This window comes from Danio rerio, chromosome 24 (assembly GCF_049306965.1).
Source record: "Danio rerio strain Tuebingen ecotype United States chromosome 24, GRCz12tu, whole genome shotgun sequence".
Classification (NCBI taxonomy): Eukaryota; Metazoa; Chordata; class Actinopteri; order Cypriniformes; family Danionidae; genus Danio; species Danio rerio.
In genome coordinates, this window is record NC_133199.1 from 31522352 (window position 1) to 31544758 (window position 22407).

Genomic DNA, 22407 nt, shown 5'->3' on the forward strand with positions numbered 1-22407 from the left:
TGTTTTACTAAAGTCTACTAATGATTAGTACTAGAATAAGTCAAAAGATGTCTACTGCTGCTTCCTGCTTGTGGTTTCCAACACATGCGAGAGAGCGAGAATAGCCATAGCAAGAATAGACAATTCACATGTGAGTACTGATGTTATATAATGATATTAGATAAAGGAATAGTTCACCCAATATTGTTATATCAGTATTTATTTTTCCAACTATATGTCAGTATTTACAGGTTTTCAACAATCAGACTGGTTTGAAACAAGTCAAGGGTGAGCAAATGATGGAAGAATTTTCATTTATAGGTAAACTATCCCTTTAAGTGTTTTGTGAATAGTGCTGACTCTGTATGATCCAATATTTACAATGTTATTCACTTGTAATTAAAGCATCTAATATTAAATTTATTTTTCCTTGATTCAGATTGTGTTTATCATTTCATCACAGATTCACAATTATTTCTCTTCCAATTTCTCAGTTGTTTTGTTGATTGTCGCTGAAGGCTCATCATCGATGGTTCACCTAGGAGGAAACACAACACTACCCTGCAGTATTAAAGATGATAGAGAGATTAACTGGATTATTACTGATGGAAACCAAACATTTATCCGAATTATGAGTGTTGAAAATAATTATGGACCAGAGTTTGAATTAGAACCCACTAATATTCACCCACATTACTTTGGACGTATCAGATCTGTCAGTTCATCCACAAATACTCACTCTCTGCTTCTGCTCAACATCACTGAAGATGATCTCCTGCTCTTCTGCTGCACTGAATATACTCTGCAACAAACTCACTGCACAAAACTGGACTATAAACGTAATTTTTTTCCCCCTAGTTTTGAATTAAGAAGAGACAAAAGTGTCCACAGCCATTACTTTGATTCATATGAACCAAAATGCACTAAATTATAAATCTGCATTTTTTCTGTAATATTAGAAGTAAGCACTGAAGATGCAGATTTTTTCAGTCCTGATGCAGTGCTCATCTGCCCATGGCTTCCTGCCATGTGTGTGCTTCTGCTGCTGTTACTGCTGTCAACTGTCTGTGTGTGTTGGAGAGCAGCAGAAATGCAGAAAGGTGAATTTTACTCAATCGTGATTTAATTCCTTGATTGTTTTATTAATATGTTATTGTGTTTTTATTTAAAGGTTGTGGAACAACTCATGACCTCAGTCACCAGGAATGGATGCTCAAAAATGTTCAGGTCAGAATCTCTTTTATATTTGTCATCTCCTTAGTAGTTTGCACTTACTTTAATTCTATTTTTTCATGATTTATAGAGAAAAAAAGGCCAAGAAGTATGGACTGAAGTTCTTTATACATAGAAATAATTCCTACTATTCCTATATCTTTCAGCACCTGTTTTTTTTCTTTACTTGATATGCATTGTAAACTTCAATATCTCTATGTATGTAAGTATGTATGTATGTTTTAAAACTGTATGTCTCTTTTTCATGTTATACAATAGATTGCTAATAAATGAATTGTGCATTGAGCACTTCACTGTTTGTGCAATGTATTACTTGTTTTGCTACTTTTATGCACATAAATAATGACAAACAAATCTTTTTGTTAGGAATTAAATTTGTTATTATATGGCATTCATACTCTTCTCTCACATACTATGTTTTAACAGGGTCGGCTTGTTTCCTGCTTGTGGTTTCTGACAAAACGCAATGTGCCAACAAAAAAAATATTTAAAATAAAGAATACTTTTAATATAATAACAACAGCAACAACAGTAATAATATTAATTCTACCAAAAAAAAAAAAACTCAATAATAATAATAATTATGTAACATTTAAAATAATAATAATAATAATAATAATAGTAATTGTAATGATAATTTAATAATTTACTAATTGTTTAATTAATAAATTAAAAAAAATTAAATTTAAAGAAATTAATTGTAAAGCAAGATGTCCTTTGCAAATTGCTCCCAGCCAATAACTCTAAATCTTCTATATTATTATTATGTTTATAAAGAGGGCATCATGGTGGCGCAGTGGGTAGCACAATTGCCTCACAGCAAGAAGGTTGGTTCGAGCCCCAGCTGGGTCAGTTGGCATTTCTGTGTGGAGTTTGCATGTTCCTCCCATGTTCGCGTGGGTTTGCTCCAGGTGCTCCAGTTTGCCCCACAAATCCAAAAAACATGTGGCATAGGTGAATTGGGTAAGCTAAATTCTCTGTAGTGTATGAGTGTGAATGAGTGTGTATGTTTCACAGTGATGGATTGTAGCTGGAAGGGCATCCGCTACGTAAAACGTGCTGGATAAGTGGTGGTTCATTCCGCTGTAGCATCCCCTGATTAATAAAAAAAACCAAGGCGAAAAGAAAATGAACGAATTGTATAATTTATATGTTGATTAATAATAATTATAGCAACAATTTAAATGAAGTGCCTATAAACTGAACTAAAATGCAAAAATAAATACAGTATATTTAAAGTATTTGCTTAAGCTTGATGTTAAAAGTTAAACATATTTTCAAGCTTAACACTTGGTAAGTGACATTAAAGAGCCCACATTATGGGCTTTTGAAAATGCCCTTCCATGTAGTGTGTAACACAGCTCTAAGTGAAGTGAAATATCCAGCTAAGGCTTACATTTAGTGTTAAAACTGTTGATTCATCTATAAAAGAGTCGACTCATAGTGCTTCAAATGAGTCGTCTTGTTAACAAGTCATTTTGTGTTTCACGACGTATCCACGAAACACAAGTAGTTGCGTGCGCAAACCCAGGAGATTTTAAACCTGTGGCCCCGCCCACTAACACAGAAAAAAAGACACACACACACACACACACACACACACACACACACACACACACACACACACACCCACACACACACACACACACACACACACACACACACACACACACACACACACACACACACACAAAGACGCCCGTCGAATGAAGTCACGCTGTGCAGATGGATATTATTGATTCTCTACCAAACATCAGCATTATAGCCCAGCTTTGAGCAGTTTGTGTGCTTCTGGAAACTAAATGCTTACAAAGAAGATCGGCCGTTTGTTAAAGAAAGGATCAGTAAAGAGTGCTGATTAAAGTTGTTGCCTCGTTTACTCTAGCTTGCAAATGTATTTAGTTGTGTTTCGTTACTTGTAACCACATGTACTGTATCAGGTTAACTCGCTATATTCTCATATCAAGCCACATTGAAATAGGACGCATGCCACTTTGTTTACGGACCTCTGAGGAGGAGGGTAATGTGTGTGTGTGTGTGTTGTGTCCTCTGAGGAAGAGGGTAATGTATGTCTTTGTGTGTGTTGTGGAGGAGGGTAATGTGTATGTGTGTGTGTGCGCGCACGTGTTTGTTTGTGTGTTAAAAGAGCAGGTAGAGTGTGCTAGGAGATCTCCCCGCCAGTTCTTGGAGTTTTTGCTCAATAAAATAGTTAGTCGTCAGTATTTCCATGTCCATCGTCTGTATTTACATTCACCCATTGTCAGCCAAAATCCACGCCTTACACTATGAAGCGTGTATGCACTCTGATTACTTTTATATTGTTGATTAGCTGCTGGGCATTTCACTGTCTCACTGTCTTGCGCTGAAGGCTGTCAGGGTCGACCAATCGCAGCAGGCTGTCATCGGTCCAATCAGCGCAGATTAGCTTCACGCAAAGGAGGGGTTAGGGAACAAATGATTTACTGAACGATTCATATGGGAGTCGCTGAGATAATTAGGTAAAAATAGATGCAGATTATAAGACCATGAAAGTGTTTTTGACCTTGCATGCATATTAGACTGTTCTTGGAGAACTTTACAACCAATAATATGACCCTATTTCATGTAGAATAGGCGCTCTTTAGTTTAAACAATTTAGTTATTACACTGGAAATCACAATGGTTTATGGTTGGCCCAATTTATCACATTACCACAGTGAACCACAGCAGCAGAAATGTGCTGTGGTGTGTCTATTGTTCTACAGAAGATGATAGTTTAGAGGTCAGTGGATGGAAAGATGGCTAACCATCAACACCACTGAGAATGCAAAGGGAATGCAAACTGCAGTTTATTTCTGCTTAGTAAATATTAATGCATCGTGTGCTGTTTAAAAGGACATTCTTAATTCTAATAGGAAATTCTAATAAAATAACTGCAGGCTATAAAAATGCCTCTGTCAGTACTGCTGAGAATGCTAACAGGAATTAGCACTCTGCTGGCCTGCTATTATATCTTTTATACTGACCTCTAGTGGCAGCATTATTGTCACACTGCCTGTATGTGCGTCTTGTATAATAAATTCAGGGTTCTTTCTACAGTAGTTTGCTTAGTAAAGCAGAAAGAAAGTGGTAAAGGGGAAAAGAAAGAGGAAATCGCATGAAAGACACCCTGTCCGATGCAAGACCATGCAACAATATTCTGTTAGGTCAGCGTCTGGACTGCTGCCTATTTTAGTTTTGGAGTAATTTTAGAAGCCTAAACTCATTGGCTGTAAAATTATTTGTGAGAAAGTCATTACATGTGGATGGGGAGTAGGTGGCTGTCTCTGTTTTAGGAATAACTGCTTGATATAATTTTTTAAAGACATTTACATGTGCTAGTTCTGTAATATAAAAAACGTACAATAAAAAATTTATCCCATTTAATTATTTAATAAAACATTAATCATAGTTTTACCTCAGGTTGGTTTATATAGCCACAGTACAATTTGTAGCTTTTTGAAGGATTTTTAAAATACCAGAGGTAACTGAGATAACTTTTTGAAATGCTATACCAGCCGTTTCCCATATTAAACATCTATGAAATGTGCAGCATATAATTGTTCACATATAGTTTTTAAAATGTGGTGTTACCTTTTTGCTCTTGAATATATTTACATTTGAATAGGGATGTGTGCAATTAGGCCTAACATATGTATGCATAGTTATAAATAGTTATTCTTCAATATTTCATTTTATTTCAGTGTTATGTATTCAAACATTTTAAACTGCTTCCATACTTAAAGGGATAGTTCACCCAGAAATGAAAATTTTGTCATAATTTACTCACACTTCCTCTTGTTAGAAACCTATTTAAGTTTATTCCTTCATTAAATACAAAAGAACATATTCAGAAATATTCTGTAGCTGGCACCTCATCAACTTCTATGGTAATTTTTTACCTACCGAAAAATCAGAATGAGTTTTATTTGCCAAGTGTGCCCAAACACACAAGGAACTGGGTACAAACATACATACCATCACAGGAGAACAAATGAAATTTATTGTGAAATAAATTAAACTATAAAATAATGATACATATAATATAAATATATACAAAGTTTTCCTGAGGAAAGAAGTGTGACCAGTTTGTATTTGTGTTCCACAGAAGAAGGAAACTCAAATAGTTTTAAAACCACATGAGGAAGAATAATTGAGGTAAACAACAGGAAAATTCGGAACAATCGGAAAAGCCTATATAAAAATTGTTTTAAAAAAAAAACATCAAGCCAAACCAGTTGTTGCTGATCATACTTTATTTGCAGATTCAAGCTGCAGTTGCTCCACACATCATCATTGTACATCACATTTATATATTTTTTCTAAGATACATTATTCTTTTTCTGAGTTGTTATTCATTACTAATCAATGATGATGATGATGGTGGTATCGTGGAAGTCACATAGGATTTAGTTGGTCTTTTTGGTTACTTTATTTTTGCTGCAAAACAAGAAAGAAAACACAGTGCTGTTTACTATGACAGTCACAATACCTCAATCTTCAGTGTTTTCCCTCTTTACTTTGTACAATAAGGGCTAAAAATGACCCAAGTCTATTCTTCTGGCTTTTACTGTAGATATTGTTAGATCATGTTACACATACTATTGTGCTGTGAATTGTTGCTAGGCTGTAAGGACATTTGCTGACGTTGCCTATAATTCAGATTTGACTGATGTTTGAGTTTAGAGGGGAGACAAAGTCAAAGTTTTGCAATTCAAAAGTAAAGTCTTGAGTCATTGCATTTAAATCTTGAGTCAAGTCAGACCAACCAAGTGAAGTCTCGATTGGGTCAATGACTCGAGTCCACACCTGTGGTTGAGTTATTTGCCAACATTTGAGTCACAAAAAGTAGCATAGTGGAGATTAAAATTAGAGATTATTTATTTTCCAGAAATAATGTAAACTTCATAGTTACAAAATTGTAGGATTTTTAATTGCAGCAATACCATAGCGGTAAAACTGTTTCTCAAAAAAGAAAAAAAAATCATTGAAGAGTTCAGATGCAAAAAGTGTCGTCTGAAATTTTCCTTTAAAATTAGTATTTTTATCAGGCTCCATGTATGTATGTTCAGTAATATCACTTTTATGGCAAAGAATAAGTCCTTTTCCTGTTCTTCAAAGTAAAATATCTCAACATAAACAAAGGAGGCTGAGAATGTTTTTAATTTCTGATGGAAATTTCAGACAGCACTTAGAGGTTTTTGCATCTGAACTCTTCAGTTGGTCTCTCACAGCATGAATTTCTCCACTTTTTACCAATCTTTCACACACTTTGTGTTCGACCTCTCACCAATTTGATGATGAACATTATGTTTCCAATCAGACCTAAATAAATTGAATTACTTTAAATGCTCTGAGACACTATATACTGACATCCTTGATACCTATTGTTTTCTGAGATTCTTCACATTACTGATTGATTGATTGATTGATTGATTGATTTTACTTTATTAGAAGGAAATGCATTGTCCAATTGGCACATAACATGACATAAAATACTATTTTAAATACACCATTAAGATCAGTTGTTTATGTATATGAATGATCCTGTCCTCTCATATTGATTAATCATGTGTTATTTGATTTTGATCAGTGTCCTTTTCCAAATATATTACTTAAGATTTTAATACTGTGCTTCTTCTTCAGAAAACATAAACATAACATTTTATCTATGCTATTTTACTCTTGTTAGGATCACACAAACAAGACTAAGCAGTGACATACCATCCGGAAATTGTAGATAATGCTCTAATTTTGATCTCCACTGTATATGTGAGCATGTGTAGACTTCACACTCTTTCACAATCTCACTCTAACACAAATTTAATGTAAATCTGAACTTTTTCTTTCAAATAAATATACACAAAATAGCCCCCTTTTTGCCATTATTAGGCTCAAATGCCACCTGTAAGTGCAAGATAAATCTTTTTCATGTGTTGCATATGAATGCCCAATATTTAGATTTTACCTGCCCACACATCTGATTTTTCCCCTTATTTTAAGAGGCAATTTACACTTTTGTAGCTTATAAAAAAATAAAAACAAAGGTCACATTTTGTTGAGATTGTCCGTTTGTTGAATTTAAGTTACATTGCATCTACATGCCAACTAATTCTCATTAGATTATACCGTAATTGGGCTTAGGGTTAGTGTAAGTTGACATGTATTTGCAAAGTTTCTTATAGTCAGTATGTTTGTTGAAGGAGCAGTGTCAACAGATATTAAGCAGACAATCTACAAATACTCAGATGTACCATCAAAATAAAGTGTTAGCAAAACAAAAGATGTACTATGGTTATGTACATTTTTCCCTCTCTGGGCATCACTAAAAGCATTACTAAATGTGCAGGACACCTGATGTTTGAACACTTTATAAGCAGTTTATGTTCTGAAAAATGTAGTTTTATCAAATGTGTTTGCTTTCACTTACTAGAACTGCATGACCTTCCTCCTCACCCACAGTTGTCTAGGATCAGAGCACAACTCCCGCTCTTCAGTCTTGAAGCTGACAGAAAGAACAGATACATAAACATACAGTATTTTTAAAATTCTTGCACTGATTTTTCCCTAGAGAGGATCAGTGAGTCTTACACGATGGCCGTCTCACACTCAAGACTTTCAAACTGGATCCTCACACTCATGATGGGATCGGTGAGCTCTGGTGTGGAGACTGGGGTACAGCATGATTCCACATTATCAGCGACTGCTAAAAACGAAACAAAGATAGAGTAAACTTCAGAATACTTCATTATTGGGTGAAATGGAAAATGTTAAGTGCATTTTACCTGTAACAGTCCAGATCACTGATGCAGTAAGTGCAACAGCCAAACTCCTCATGAAGATCTTTTGTGTCTTCATTGTCACAGTTTCACTTCTGGTATCTGAAATGCATTCAAGGTTCTGGCTTGTTTGACTTAAGCAGTAAATAAGCAGAAAGAAAAGCGGAAATCACATGAGAGACATCCTGCATTGTAAAAAAGTAAAGAACTGGATCCACTACTTAACTTAAAACGGTTTTCAGTAACAAATTAAGTAAACACACACATTCTTAAAATCATTCAGGTATATCAAATTGAACTCTGTTTGATTATTAGCATCTGGTTTGTTGGTTATTTTACTTTGGAGTAAACTCTGTAAACCAATTGGCTGTAAAATCTTTTATCAGAGTGTAAATTGGGACTACACATGCACGTTTCATACACAAACACACCTTTTTAATGTCAAAAACTCGACAACTGAAAGTAACTGGCTGCTGTGTCTTCATTCATTCATTGATTCATTCTCTTTTCGGCTGAGTCCCTTTATTAATCAGGTGTCAACACAGTGGAATGAACCGCCAACGTATCCAGCATATGTCTTACTCAGCTGATGCCCTTCCAGCCGCAACCCAACACTGGGAAAGACCCAAACACTCTTGCATTTATATACCAGCACCATACTGTAGGTGTTGTGCATTATAAACAAAATAAAAAAAATGTTAATATATAGTGTTAAGGACACTTAATAAATAGTGAGACCAATATTTGATTCACAATTATTTTATTTCATATCCCGGTTTATGCATTTTTTGAAATATTTCACAAAGTTTTTTTTCATAATCCAATGTGAGATGTGTAACCCAGGTTACTAGTTGGAAGTGTACAGCAACAGAGCAAATAGAAATACCCTTATAAATATAAAAAACACTGCCAGGATACTTGATTAAATAATATATATTAAAATTATTTATTTATATAAATAACTTATAATAGAGTATACAGCATCCAAGGAAATAGCTATTTGGAATGACATCATTGTGCCTTCCTCAGTTCTGCTGTACATACAATAACAGATCTCTCTTGTCCTCTAGCTTGTGTATACCGTTGCTATGAAAGTTCAGTGTTTGCAAGCCAATGGAATGCAAGAGATGTAAGTTGTTATATTGTTAACAGTAGAAAACTATTATATTTATATCGTTTATTGTTTAAATTGCGTATTAATTGTGAAATTTTACCACTAAGAAGATGCTGAAATGATTTCTCACACACACACAAACACACACAATATATATATATATATATATATATATATATATATATATATATATATATAAGCAATATCACACTCGTAGCAGTGCGATATGGGTGTATATCAGCACTGGTGGGAGGCATGTGTTGGCACAAGTATCGTGGGTTACATGTGACAAACTGATTGGACATTTGACTGAATTTTTTCATGTTTATTTCTGTGTATGCACCGAATACGTGAAAAAGGAAGAAAGCAGTGTTTTGGGTGCATTTGCCTATGGTTATATCCGTAAAGCATTACACTTTTAATATTACATTTATGTTATTTTAGTGGAAAATTAACCACATCCTGTTTCGCTCTCTTAAAGAGCCCATATTATGGGTTTTTGAAAATTCCCCTCCATGTAGTGTGTAACACAGCTCTAAGTGAAGTGAAGTATCCAGCTAAGGCTTAAATCTGTAAGAATACAGTGTTTAAAACGGTTGATTCATCTATAAAAGAGTCGACTCATAGTGCTTCAAACGAGTCGCCTTGATACCGATTCATTAGGTGTTTCGCCATGACGTACGAAAGAAACCAAGTTATTCACGTGCACGCGCAAACCCGGGAGATTTCAAACCTGAGGCCCCGCCCTCTGACGCAGAAACCCAGACACACACACACACACACACACACACACACACACACACACACACACACACACACACACACACACACACACACACACACACACACACACAAACACAAACACAAACACACACACAAACATGCCGGTCGATTGAAGTCACACTGCAGATGGATATTATATTGAGTCTCTACCCAAAGATGAAACATCAGCATTATAACCATGCAGTTGGAAACTACTGGAAACTTCTGGAAACTGCATGCTACAAAGAATACTTCATCTGCGTTTGTTAAAGGAAGGATCAGTAAAGAGTAACTTACTGATAGACGTCAGGATGGGTTTCCATTTCTCAAGTGTAAGTACGTGCGGTTAAAGTTGTTGCCTCGTTGACTCTAGCTTGCAAATGTATTTGTATTTGTGATTTGTTACTTGTAACCGCGTGTACTGTATCCGGTTAACTGGCTATATTCTCTTATCGCGTGCAAAGTCACGTTAAAAACGCGACGCGTGCTGCTTTGTTTATGGAGCTCCGTGGTAGAGTTCTGCATTCCCGCGGCTGTCCCAGCGCCAGATTTCTGCGGCGCGGGAATAAATTTCCGAATAAATCGCGGGAGTGGTCGGTAACGGGTTTAATTTGGGACGGGAGCGGGCTGTCTAGCAATATCACGGATATTGCTATGCGAATGAGAAAGAGAGAGTCTGCTTGGTGCTTGTGTGTGTGTGTGTTAGTGCGCACGCGCGCGTATGAGAGAGAGAGAGCGAGCGAGAGCGAGTTTGTGTGCTTGGTGCTGTGTGTGTGTTTATACAGACATCTTGGCTGTCTGGACTGTATTCACCTTATTCTCAGCTGTCGAGTGGGCGCTGCGATTTGAATCTTTTTGTCTCGCGACTTCCGGTCACATTCACTTCCATTCATTTTTTGACGTTAACAACTGCTCGTTACGCTGCTTGATGTTGCAATTTAATATTTTCCTATTATATTATGCTACTTGGTCTGTGTAGTCATGCAAACATTTGTTTGTTGAGCAAGTAGTTTGGCCATTTTCTGCCGTTTATTATTCCTAGTCATTTCTACCATAGGCGACTGAATCGGAAGTTCTAAGACAATCGCAAAAACAGGCGCACTTCCGCATTTTAGAATAAGGTCAATAGCTGGGTGACTTTTGGTTGTGTTCTCCCCCGCTCTAGCGAGATCGGGCGCGGCGGGCAGAAAACAAAGCGGGCTCTCAGGCTAAAACCTGGCGGGTGCGGGCGGAAGCGGGAGCGTTGTCGTCCGGAGGTGTGTTTGTGTGTTTTTGTGTGTGTGTGGCAGCTAAAATCCACGCCTACACTATCGAGCGTGTATGAACTGTGATTACTTTTTATATTGCTGATTAGCTATTGGCCATTTCACTCTCTGACTGAAGGCAGTCGACCAATCGCGACAGACTGTCATCGGTCCAATCAGCGCAGATTAGCTTCGCGCTAAGGAGGGGTTTGGGAACAAATGAATCACTGGACGATTCATACGGGAGTCGCTGGGATAATTAGGTAAAAATAAATGCAGATTATAAGACCATAAAAGTGTTTTTTGACCTTGCATGCATATTAGACTGTTGTTGGAGACCCTTACAACCAAGATATGACCCTATTTCATATATAATATGGGCTCATTAAGTGAGTAATGTGCTGACTGCCACAGAAAACAGCAGGGTCAAAGAGTCAGTGATAATTTCAGTGATAAACAAGGGGAAATATGAAATACATACTGTAATTGTAGTATTACCAGCTGCATGACTTTACAAACAGGGCTTAGACTAGTAAAACAGGACTTTAAATTGATTTAAGTTTTAAATGATGGTTTTTAAGCAGTTTTTATAAAAATGAAAAACACATTACTGGTGTGCATCTTGAGAAAAGAAAAACAATAACACTGATATCTTAATTAAAAATATCTGAGATTAATTTTGATTTGAATAAATTAAAAAGCAAACAGGAATTCATTGCAGAAGAGAGTTATTTTTTTTAATCATGCACCCTATCCTTTATGCAGTTCAGAAAGGTTTGTTTTAGCTGTGCCTCAACTGTACAGACATGAATTACCATGTGCTTTCATCTGAGATTCATTCACTTCACACTCGATGTTAGGTGTAAATGGGCTTTATTTTATTTTTTTTAAGTGTTCAGCATACTTATGTACAACCCTAACAAATCTTTCTTTTAAATTCATATTTTCACTAGGAAGCTATACAATATGTGTCCATATACATTAGATTAGTCAGTACTGAAGCCAAATCTGAACTTATCTAACAAAATAACCTACGATAACAGTCCAAAAACAAGTACACCCAAATTTATGTTATAGAAAAAAATGTAATACAAATTTAAAAGAAAAATGTAAAAAATCTGAAATAAAAAAAAAAAATTGTGGGTCGTAATTTATTTGCAATATTTTGCTTGAATTTAATTGTATTATCTTTCAATTTCTAAATATTTTTGGTGAGTAAATATTATTTTAATAAAAAAAAAAATTGTTCAATAAATCTGTTTCGTTTAAATTCACCAAAATACATTACCTACATTCACTGAGAAATGGAGGAGAAATATTCATTTTCAAAATGCAGAGCACTATATATATTTAATATATATATTATCGCAAGCATTATTTAAAATTAAGCAAGCATAGCTAGTATGAAAAAGTAATAGAAAATGTAGCACATACATTCCTTAATAAGTACTTATCACATTACTCTTTAAAAAAAAGTAATGTAAGTTTGTATATTACTTTTTAAAAGTACCTTTTCCTAACACTAATACATAGTCACAACTGAATAATTCATATCTCTATGACAGATCAATAAAGTCAACAGCAAAAACGAGAGGTTTGTTACATAGCTTTCATGTTATAAATAGCTTGATTGTCATAGTATGGTGTAAAATATGTAAGCACAAATGTGAGAAGTTAAGTCTTTCTGCTCTGTTTGAGCTTCAGCAGATCGTCTTGTATATTTGAAATTCTTCTTATGACTTTCTCTGTGCATTTCATTTTCTCCACAAACACAAGTGATACAAGCAAAAGCAATAGCTGGGGATTTATTTATCTGTATTTTTATATCATCATTGAAACAGTTCAACATTTTCTCATACATTAGCCTACTTGTCATGAGTTACTCTTTATATATACAGTAGTTACTTAGAGATGAGGTGGTCGTGGAAGACATGGTTGATTTGGGTGATGCTGCTGGAAATGTGGAACCCGGGAACTGGACCCCTTTGCTTTCATCTGGTTTAGTTATTGCAGTTTTTCTAAAAAACAAACAAACAAACAAAAAAAAAAAAAACTGTGGACAACAATCTGACAATAGTACATTAACCCAAGACTTAATAAAGTACTGAAAAGATGATTTCTTTTACTTACTCATTACTGGTGGTGGATGATAATGGTGGCAGCGGGGAAGTTGGACTATTTATTTGAGTTCTGCAGCAAAAAACAAAACAAAACAAAACAAAAAAGATATATAAAAAAAGTCCTGTTTACCACGGCAGCTGTCATGATGTCACAACATTACTTCTAGCATCTTTACTTTGGATTAAACAATTGCCCCAAAAAAAAAAAAAAAAAGTCTGTTCTTCCAGCTTTGATATTTGGTTTAGTTCATGCTGGAGATATAAGGGTGCTCTGAATAGCTGCTTGCTAGGTGTTTAATTTTGATCCATAAGTAGTTACATATGGAAGTATTGCTACACTAAAAATTAGACCACCACAGTAAAAAAATGTGAACACATCATGAGCAATAACTCTACTTACAAAAACTGCACAACTTTCCTAAGCACCCATTTATGTCTTGGATCAGAGCAGATTTTACCCTCTTTAGTCTCAAATCTGAAAACACAAAAAAATAAGTCTTAAATTTAAATGATCACTAGTTGTAATGTGTTTTCTGTAAAAACTGTGATTCTTCTTACATTATGGAAGTCCCACATGGAGGACTCTCACGCTGGATCCTGACACTGATGATGGGATCAGTCACCTCTGCTGTGGAGACTGAAGTACAGCATGGCATCACGGTTTTAGCGTCTACTAAAAATCAAAACACAACAAAAGTAACTTCAAATTTTGCAAAGCCCCATCAAAATACTGTAAAACCAGTTAAAAACTCTTTACTTGTTATACACCAGATAACAGATGCTATAGCACAACAGCCCAACTTGAGATGAGAATCTTTTGACATAACTGTTTTAAATGTGTAAAAACAAATGTTAATTTTATCAATTTGTGTTGGGATAACATGAAGAAATTGTGTGGAACACAACATTTTTAACAGAGTGTGTAGCAAGAAAATCTCTCCCGAAACTGTTGACTGTTGACCTTGCAGGATGTATGCAGGCTTTCATATTGTATATGCCAAATCTTCACCAGAACGTCCAAGTGTCGCAGTTGAAATTGAGATTTAAAAACCTAAACAATCTTTTTCTGTCCTGTTTTTGCGAGTCTGTTTAAATTGTAACTTTGGTTTGCTGTCGTTAGCATGCATGAGAGACACTGCTGTTTTCTTCTGCTGCTGTAGATTATCTATTCAAAAAATCTGCTTAATTCTCTCTTTTTGTGCACAGAAGTGAAAACAGCATGTTAATTATGCTTTAAATATACTTTAGTGCTTTCAATGTGTTTCACTTGTATTGTAGCTGCAGTAAAAAGTTCAAACCGTTAGATAACGATAAAATAATGTTAGTTTAACTTCATGAGTATAATAAATAAACGATAAAAATAAAATAATTAACAGAGATTTTGCCCTGTTTTTCATGGATTGCTGCAGCAAATTTTGATCTTGACAAATTAATAACTGACTGCTGCTCAATAATATTAAAAATCAGTAACCAAATTTTAGAATCTCAAAGCTTTCATGTTTTATAGCTTCACTGTCATAATATGGTGTAAAATATGTAAGTGCAATTGTGGAAGGTTAAATCATTCAGCTCTGTTTGATCTTCAGCAGATTATCTTTGATATTCTTCATATGACTTACTGTGCATTTTTTCTTCTCAAACACAAGTGCTACAAGCAAAGCGCAATAGCTGGGCATTCATTTAATTGTATTTTTACATCATCTTTCAAACAAGTCAGTGCTGCATCAGCCTTCATGCCATGTGTTACTCTTTATATATACAGTACTTAGAGATGAGGCGGTCATGGAAGACACGGTTGACTTGGGTGATGCTGCTGGAAATGAGGAACCCGGGAACTGGACCCCTTTGCTTTCATCTGGTTTAGTTATTGTAGGTTTTCTAAAAGAAAACAAACTGTGGACTAAACTATCTGACAGTGGTACATTTACCTAAGTCTTAATGTCTGTTCATTAACAGTTTCTGTATTCTGAGATTCACAAGTGTTTTCTGTTTATTTATGCTTGTGATTTGCATTATTGGATGTTGATCTCTGCTGTGTCGACTCTGTCGAAAACCAAAGTTTAACAAAGTGACTTTTATTGACATTTCAGAAGTTTGAAATAATATAATGTTTAAGAAATAATATATAAAGAAATAAGTCTGTAAAATGTAGTGGCAGCTTATTTTAAGGTTTTCATAACCCAATATATACACAATACCAGCCCAGACAATATATCACTTTAAACTATTAAAATGGTAATAAAAGTCACTTTTTGTTGGAATTTGTTGGAAGTAAGATCAAAGTCTCATAATGCAATTAAAAAAAAAATCACAAAATATGTAAAACTGCTAGTTTACAGATATTTATTTCAGTGTATATGGTGTTCTGCTAGACTTTGAGTAGACAGTTGTCAGGGTAAAACTAAAAAGATGATTTATTTTACTTACTCGTTACTGGTGGCGGATGATAATGGTGGCAGCGGGGAGGTTGGACTATTTCTTTGAGCTCTGCAGTAAACAAAAGATATAAAAAGAGTCCTGTTTACCACAGCATCTGTCATGATGCCACAACATTACTTTTAGCATCTTTACTTTGGATTAAGCAACTGCCCTAAGTCTGATCTTGCAGCTGTGATATATGGCTTGGTTTATACTGGAGATATTAGGGTGCTCTAAACAGCTGCCGGCTGGGTGTTCAATCTTGATCCATAAGTAGTTACATGTGGGATTATAGCTACAATTCTACCACACACTAAAAACTATGTAGACCACCACACTAAAAATGTGAACACATCATGAGCAATAACTCTACTTACAAAAACTGCATAACTTTGCTTCGCACCCATGGTTGTCTCGGACTAGAGCAGAAGGCACCTCTTTCAGTCTCAAATCTGAGCACACAGAAAAATAACTCCAGAATCAAATGATCACTAGTTGTAATGTGTTTTCTGCAGAAACTGTCATTCTTACAGGATGGCATTCACACAAGGACGACTTTCACGCTGGATCCTGAAACCGATGATAGGATCAGTCACCTCTAATCTGGAGACTGAAGTACAGCATAGCATCATGTCTTTAGCATCTGCTAAAAAGCAAAACACAACAAAAGTTAGCTCCAAATTTTGCAAAGCTCCATCAAAATACTATAAGCAGTTAAAAGCTTTTTACTTGTTATACACCAGATAACAGATGCAATAAGCACAACAGCCCAATTTAAGACGAGGATCTTTTGTGTCTCCATTCTCACAGAATTTCAACTCTCACTCTTGCTATGCTCTGAAAGGATATATTCAAGACTTTTGCTTGGCGAATATATTCAATAAAAAAAAAATCCCAAGGCTGTATCCGGTCCTTTGCAAGTGTCTCTATTTTTGGCGCTGATTTAATCTTCGATCTGCTTAACACCACCTCTAAAACTAGCTTACTTCTAAATAAGCAAGTATACTACTACTGAATAATACTTACTAAATGACCATCATTTAGATCAGTTCTTGCTAAAGTGGGGGTCTTGAAACTATAAGGGGGGTCGCTTGGTGATTTCCAAAAATCTCATACAGTTTATGTTATTAAACTATTAGATTTACCATATTTTATCCATAATATACAGAAGATTAAAACAGCTTATCATAGTTAGATAAAAAACAACATGCATATTAAAAGCCATTAGCTTTTCTATTTTTTTTTCCATTGGATTGCGACCCCTGCGGTTATTCTGCTGGATCAATGACACAGCAATAGCGTTAGTTGCAGCAGATTGATTTTATGGCACAATGCTAAATGTTGACACCTTAACATCACTCACGTATATTAAAAGTAAAGGCCATGACTGAACATGGATGTGCCCAGGGCTTGACATTACTTTTTTGATCCCCAGCTAACATTACTAGTCATTTTCACTAGCCACAATTTAGTTGTTAGGAAAATAAATTTTATATGCATAAATATGACTTTGACATGCTAAAATTACTTGATTTAGATTTTGTGGAATGTCCACATGCCTTCTCATTCGTTTTACTTTTTGTGTATGTTGTTTACAGTATGAGCTTGCTCAGTAAGCACGAGCACATGGGTCATGGTTTCATAGTGTTGTATTACACTGTTTTTATTTCACATGACTTTTCAGAGCTCAACGGATTTACCAAATTTATCTCAAACCACCCCAAAAAAATTAATAAATAATTATTTCTTAGCCACAAATTTTTAATAATGTGTCAAAACAAGCAAAACATACCTGTACACTATACTTTTTATTTAACAAAATATTTCTTAAAAAAACAGTTGACATGAGTTAACTACACATAAATGGGAAGTTAATATCCTATATCCTGTTTTAATATTGGTTAACGCGAAAGCAACCGGTGCTACTTACAAAAAGACTAATCTGGAGCTCTTGAAAGCAGCAGGACTGTGGGTGCATGAGCTTAACTTTTTGTCTAGTCTATTTGAAAGAGAACAGATCACACCAGTTGCGTTTACAGGTTGTTTCAATCAAGGAAACGGGAGCTCGCACGTATTTTAAACAGTCGCGCTCATCACATCAGCTGTTGGCGCGAGTGTGATGTCAATAAGCTTGTTTATATAGTTCCTACTGGTGTGTGTGCACTGTTGTGTGCAATGCTTGTGTTTATAACCACCCCCGAGAATAGTAGTGGTTGTGAGTCACTTATCCAGCCAACTTATCCAGCGTATGTTTTACACAATGGATGCACTTGCAGCTGCAACTCAGCACTGGGAAACACCCATACACACTCATATTCACACACTCATACACTATGGCCACTTTAGTTTATTTAATTCACCTATACTACTTGTTTTTGGACTGTGGTGCATAGTGTTAAGGGCACTTAATATACAGTGGGACCAATATCTGAATATTGTATTACATATCCAGGTTTACACTTTTTTATGAAATATTTCATGGATTATATGCTTTAAAATAGAATTTTTTTGGAACAATGTTTTGCATTTACTGTAAAAATATAAGTACTCAAATACTTTTTTGAGATTAGACAAACAGATTGGACATTCGGCTGAATTTATTCATATATAGCCTACTATTTCTATATGCACTAAATAAGAGAAAACTAGAAGAAAGCAGTGTTTTGGATGCATTTGCTTGTGCTTAAAGTCTGAAAGCATTTCACTTTTTATATTAAGATTTTTTTTTTACATTTAGATGATTTTCAGTGGAAAATTAACCACATCCTGTTTTGTTCTTCTGAGTAATGTGCTGACTGTGCAACAGAAAACAGCAAGTGATAATTTCAATGATAAACAAGCGGAAATATGAAATACATAGTATTAATGGCTGCATGGCTCCACAAACAGGGCTTAGACTAAGACCAATCTTGCTCTTAAATTTAAATGACGGTTTTTATCAAAATTAAAAACACATTACTGTGTGCATCTTGAGACTACGGTGACGCATTGCTGCCAAACACATATTTTTTCCCCACTCAGCTATGTTGTTATACCGATCTTTTTTCGTAAAATGGACATCTTAACACTGATGTATTTCTTCATTATTTGTGTACTTTACATAAATGATTTAAAATATGGGTAAATTCTCACCTGTAGTAAGTCAGTTTTGCCTCTAAGAATGTGCTACACACTTTAGAATGAGAATATTACATTTAGGTGAATTGCTGTAAATATTTTTCCCAAATATTAGTGTGATGTACATACATGAAGGGAAAATTTGTCATTTATAATAATTGGTAATCTCACAAGTCAGTCTGACCTCTGTGAATAAGCTATAACCTTTGTTGTGAGAAAAAAAAAACATTTAAGTGATATATGTAAATATACATATGTATGTATTTTTTACTACTCGCCGGCAGCTATCTCTCTGCAACTCTCACATAATCACCCACTGAAGCTAAGCAGGGCTGCACCCGGTCAGTACCTGGATGGGAGACCACATGGGAAAGCTGGGTTGCAGCCGGAAGCGGTGTTAGTGAGGCCAGCAGGGGGTGCTCAACCTGCAGTCTGTGTGGGTCCTAATGCCCCAGTATAGTGACGGGGACTCTATACTGCTCACTGAGTGCTGTCTTTTGAATGAGACGTTAAACCGAGGTCCTGACTCTCTGTACTCATTAAAAATCCCAGGATGTCCTTCGAAAATGAGTAGCGGTTTAACCCTGGCATCCTTGCCAATTCTGCCCACTAGCTTCTGTCTATCATGGCCTCCTAACCCTCCCTATGTCATAATTGGCTTCATCACTCTGTCTCCTCTCCACCAGTCAGCTGCTGTGTGGTGTGCGGTCTGGTGCAAAATGGCTGTCGTCGTGTCATCCAGGTGGATGCTGCACAATGGTGGTGGATGAGGAGATTCCCCTATTGTGTAAAGCACTTTGAGTGCCCAGAAAAGCGCTATATAAATGTTAAGACTTATTATTATTATTATTATTATTATTATTATTATTATTATTATTATCATTACTTGTACTTATGATGAGAGGTATTGCCAATCTCTACTTGTGTACAGTATAGTTATGAAGAGACATAGTCACTTTCCTGTAGTTCATCAACCTGTATGCTTAGTAGTTGGCCGGCGGTGTGCAGGAATTACACTTATTACTAAGCCATATACTTACATGCTATTTTTGCGGGAATGGATGCACAGATGTACAAATCAACAATATTTGATTGGATGAACATTTTTTTGTTTAATGACTTACCCAGAACATAAAAAATACATAAAACATTTAGGTCATTTACTTTAATCAATACTATTGGAATGTGAAGAGACTTTTAACCACAACCAGCACAACAAAAATATTTCTGAAGACAATCACCTGCACCTTTAAAACCAACTTTACCGAGCTTTTATTATTATTATTATTATTTTATTAATATGTGTAAAGTAAGACTAAACAAATACAGTACATTATGGAGAAGATGGAGAAACAAAAAGAAAACATTTTGAAAAAAACAAAAAAAAAAACTGAAGCTGTATAAACATCTCTCATTAAAGAAAAAGATTATAAAATTTACAAATTTCAGATGTTTTTAAAGCCTTTTGTAAAGGAGTTAGACATAAATCTATAAAAACGGTTTTAAGTTTGAAAATTTAACATTTTCAATTTTACATTTAAATTTACATTTATGTATATATATATATATATATATATATATATATATATATATATATATATATATATATATATATATATATATATATATATATATATATATATATATATATATTGTATTTGCTGAACATTTCCAGTTAAATGCATAACAAGTCTTACAATATTACAAATTTTAGCACAACATGTATAAACAAAGTAACAAAAAAGAAAAAACAAATAAAGAACAAGAGCGGGTATACATAACATTCACCATAGAGAAGAGGAGTTTAGCTTTTTAAGTATATTCACAGTTCTGGTCGCAGTACATTACGACTTGAAAGTCCTTTAAGAGTCTCAAAATAAAATTTTTAAATCAGCCTTAAAACAGAAAATGTTAGGCTTCCTCTTCGACCATTTACACTTGTGTATATGTAACTTGCCCAATTATATCAACAGATTTAACATAAACAGGATATTCTTATCTATTTCTTTTTATCTATATAAAATATGACATCTCTTTTCTTAATAATAATTCTATGACCACTAAGTATATTAAATAGACATTCAACATCAAACCAGAAATGTTTAACATGCATACAATCAAAAAACAAAAAAACAAACAAATGCATAACAGTCTCAACATCCATTCCGCAAAAAACACACGATTCAGAAAGATCAACTTGACTATGCTAAATAAAACTTTACCGAGCCTTCTTCAGTGACGTCACTCGTTCCACTGAGTGCTGACATCTCTCTGCAGTATCCAGAAACTATTGGAGATATTTGAGCAACTTGTTCACACAGCTTGGAACCATCGATTTTACAACAGAGTTAATAACGCGCAGAATTAACTTCTCGTTAGCGCGATTCTCGTTTACTTCTGGTCATTTATAGTTCAGCAGGCAACATGTGTACCATCTGGGCCCTGATCGGCAGGTAACACTTTCCCCACTGAAAGTATCAAAACACTTATGTATTTATACAGGGGGTGCAGAATTATTAGGCAAATGAGTATTTTGACCACATCATCCTCTTTATGGATGTTGTCTTACTCCAAGCTATATAAGCTCGAAAGCCTACTACCAATAAAGAATATTAGGTGATGTGCATCTCTGTATTGAGAAGGGGTGTGGTCTAATGACATCAACACCCTATATCAGGTGTGTATAATAATTAGGCAACTTCCTTTCCTTTGGCAAAATGGGTCAAAAGAAGGACTTGACAGGCTCAGAAAAGTCAAAAATAGTGAGATATCTTGCAGAGGGATGCAGTACTCTTAAAATTGCAAAGCTTCTGAAGCGTGATCATCGAACAATCAAGCATTTCATTCAAAATAGTCAACAGGGTCGCAAAAAGCATATGGAAAAACAAAGGCACAAAATAGCTGCCCATGAACTGAGAAAAGTCAAGCGTGCAGCTGCCAAGATGCCACTTGCCACCAGTTTGGCCATATTTCAGAGCTGCAACATCACTGGAGTGCCCAAAAGCACAAGGTGTGCAATACTCAGAAACATGGCCAAGGTAAGAAAGGCTGAAAGACGACCACTAAACAAGACACACAAGCTGAAATGTCAAGACTGGGCCAAGAAATATCTCAAGACTGATTTTTCTAAGGTTTTATGGACTGATAAAATGAGAGTGAGTCTTGATGGGCTAGATGGATGGGCCCGTGGCTAGATTGGTAAAGGGCAGAGAGCTCCAGTCCGACTCAGACGCCGGCAAGGTGGAGGTGGAGTACTGGTTTGGGCTGGTATCATCAAAGATGAGCTTGTGGGGCCTTTTCAGGTTGAGGATGGAGTCAAGCTCAACTCCCAGTCCTATTGCCAGTTTCTGGAAGACACCCTCATCAAGCAGTGGTACAGGAAGAAGTCTGCATCCTTCAAGAAAAACATGATTTTCATGCAGGACAATGCTCCATCACACGCATCCAAGTACTCCACAGCGTGGCTGGCCAGAAAGGGTATAAAAGAAGAAAAACTAATGACATGGCCTACTTGTTCACCTGATTTGAACCCCATTGAGAACCTGTGGTCCATCATCAAATGTGAGATTTACAAAGAGGAAAAACAGTACACCTCTCTGAACAGTGTCTGGTAGGCTGTGGTT

At 35.4% G+C, this 22407-nt stretch overlaps 3 protein-coding genes across 7 annotated transcripts; 1 reads left to right on the forward strand and 2 right to left on the reverse strand.

Annotated features, from left to right (window-relative positions):
- The first annotated feature begins 112 nt into the window (after nt 1-112).
- On the forward strand, nt 113-12227 carry LOC141380721 (uncharacterized). The gene is made up of 8 exons (XM_073940872.1): nt 113-130; nt 222-300; nt 474-818; nt 939-1079; nt 1151-1206; nt 9080-9138; nt 11051-11141; nt 11269-12227. Exons 2-8 carry the CDS (start codon nt 276-278, stop codon nt 11317-11319), a joined length of 768 nt encoding a protein of 255 aa, XP_073796973.1. The 5' UTR covers nt 113-130; nt 222-275; the 3' UTR covers nt 11320-12227.
- Nucleotides 5469-8136, reverse strand: ccl34b.1 (chemokine (C-C motif) ligand 34b, duplicate 1). 2 transcript variants are annotated; one of them, XM_021470202.3, is made up of 4 exons: nt 8016-8136; nt 7822-7933; nt 7661-7735; nt 5469-5670 (listed from the first exon to the last, which is right to left on the reverse strand). In XM_021470202.3, the coding sequence occupies exons 1-4, from the start codon at nt 8086-8088 to the stop codon at nt 5640-5642; spliced, it is 291 nt and encodes a 96-aa protein (XP_021325877.1). In that variant the 5' UTR covers nt 8089-8136; the 3' UTR covers nt 5469-5639.
- Nucleotides 11847-21337, reverse strand: LOC137489252 (uncharacterized). 4 transcript variants are annotated; one of them, XM_073940870.1, is made up of 9 exons: nt 16397-17382; nt 16199-16313; nt 16045-16119; nt 15677-15736; nt 15015-15127; nt 13808-13922; nt 13650-13724; nt 13260-13319; nt 11847-13147 (listed from the first exon to the last, which is right to left on the reverse strand). In XM_073940870.1, the coding sequence occupies exons 1-9, from the start codon at nt 16467-16469 to the stop codon at nt 13009-13011; spliced, it is 825 nt and encodes a 274-aa protein (XP_073796971.1). In that variant the 5' UTR covers nt 16470-17382; the 3' UTR covers nt 11847-13008. The 4 variants fall into 4 exon arrangements, 3 of the variants coding, with proteins under 3 accessions (XP_073796971.1, XP_073796972.1, XP_068075499.2); XM_073940871.1 differs by lacking the exon at nt 16397-17382 and adding an exon at nt 21007-21337 and having other exon boundaries at nt 11987-13147; XM_068219398.2 differs by having other exon boundaries at nt 11987-13147; nt 16199-16310.
- Nucleotides 21338-22407: the final 1070 nt, after the last annotated feature.

Coding starts and splice junctions, on each gene's coding strand:
- LOC137489252 (XM_073940870.1), bottom strand. CDS start 16,469: ATGGAGACACAAAAGATCCTCGTCTTAAATTGGGCTGTTGTGCTTATT. Junction 15,737..16,044: donor AGCAAAGTTATGCAGTTTTT/GTAAGTAGAGTT, acceptor TGTTTACTGCAG/AGCTCAAAGAAATAGTCCAA. Junction 13,923..15,014: donor CATGACCGCCTCATCTCTAA/GTACTGTATATA, acceptor TTTGATTTTTAG/TAGACGCTAAAACCGTGATG.
- ccl34b.1 (XM_021470202.3), bottom strand. CDS start 8,088: ATGAAGACACAAAAGATCTTCATGAGGAGTTTGGCTGTTGCACTTACT. Junction 7,934..8,015: donor AGTGATCTGGACTGTTACAG/GTAAAATGCACT, acceptor CGTTTTTAGCAG/TCGCTGATAATGTGGAATCA. Junction 7,736..7,821: donor GAGTGTGAGACGGCCATCGT/GTAAGACTCACT, acceptor TCTTTCTGTCAG/CTTCAAGACTGAAGAGCGGG.
- LOC141380721 (XM_073940872.1), top strand. CDS start 276: ATGATGGAAGAATTTTCATTTATAG. Junction 819..938: donor CACAAAACTGGACTATAAAC/GTAATTTTTTTC, acceptor CTGTAATATTAG/AAGTAAGCACTGAAGATGCA. Junction 1,080..1,150: donor AGCAGCAGAAATGCAGAAAG/GTGAATTTTACT, acceptor TTTTATTTAAAG/GTTGTGGAACAACTCATGAC.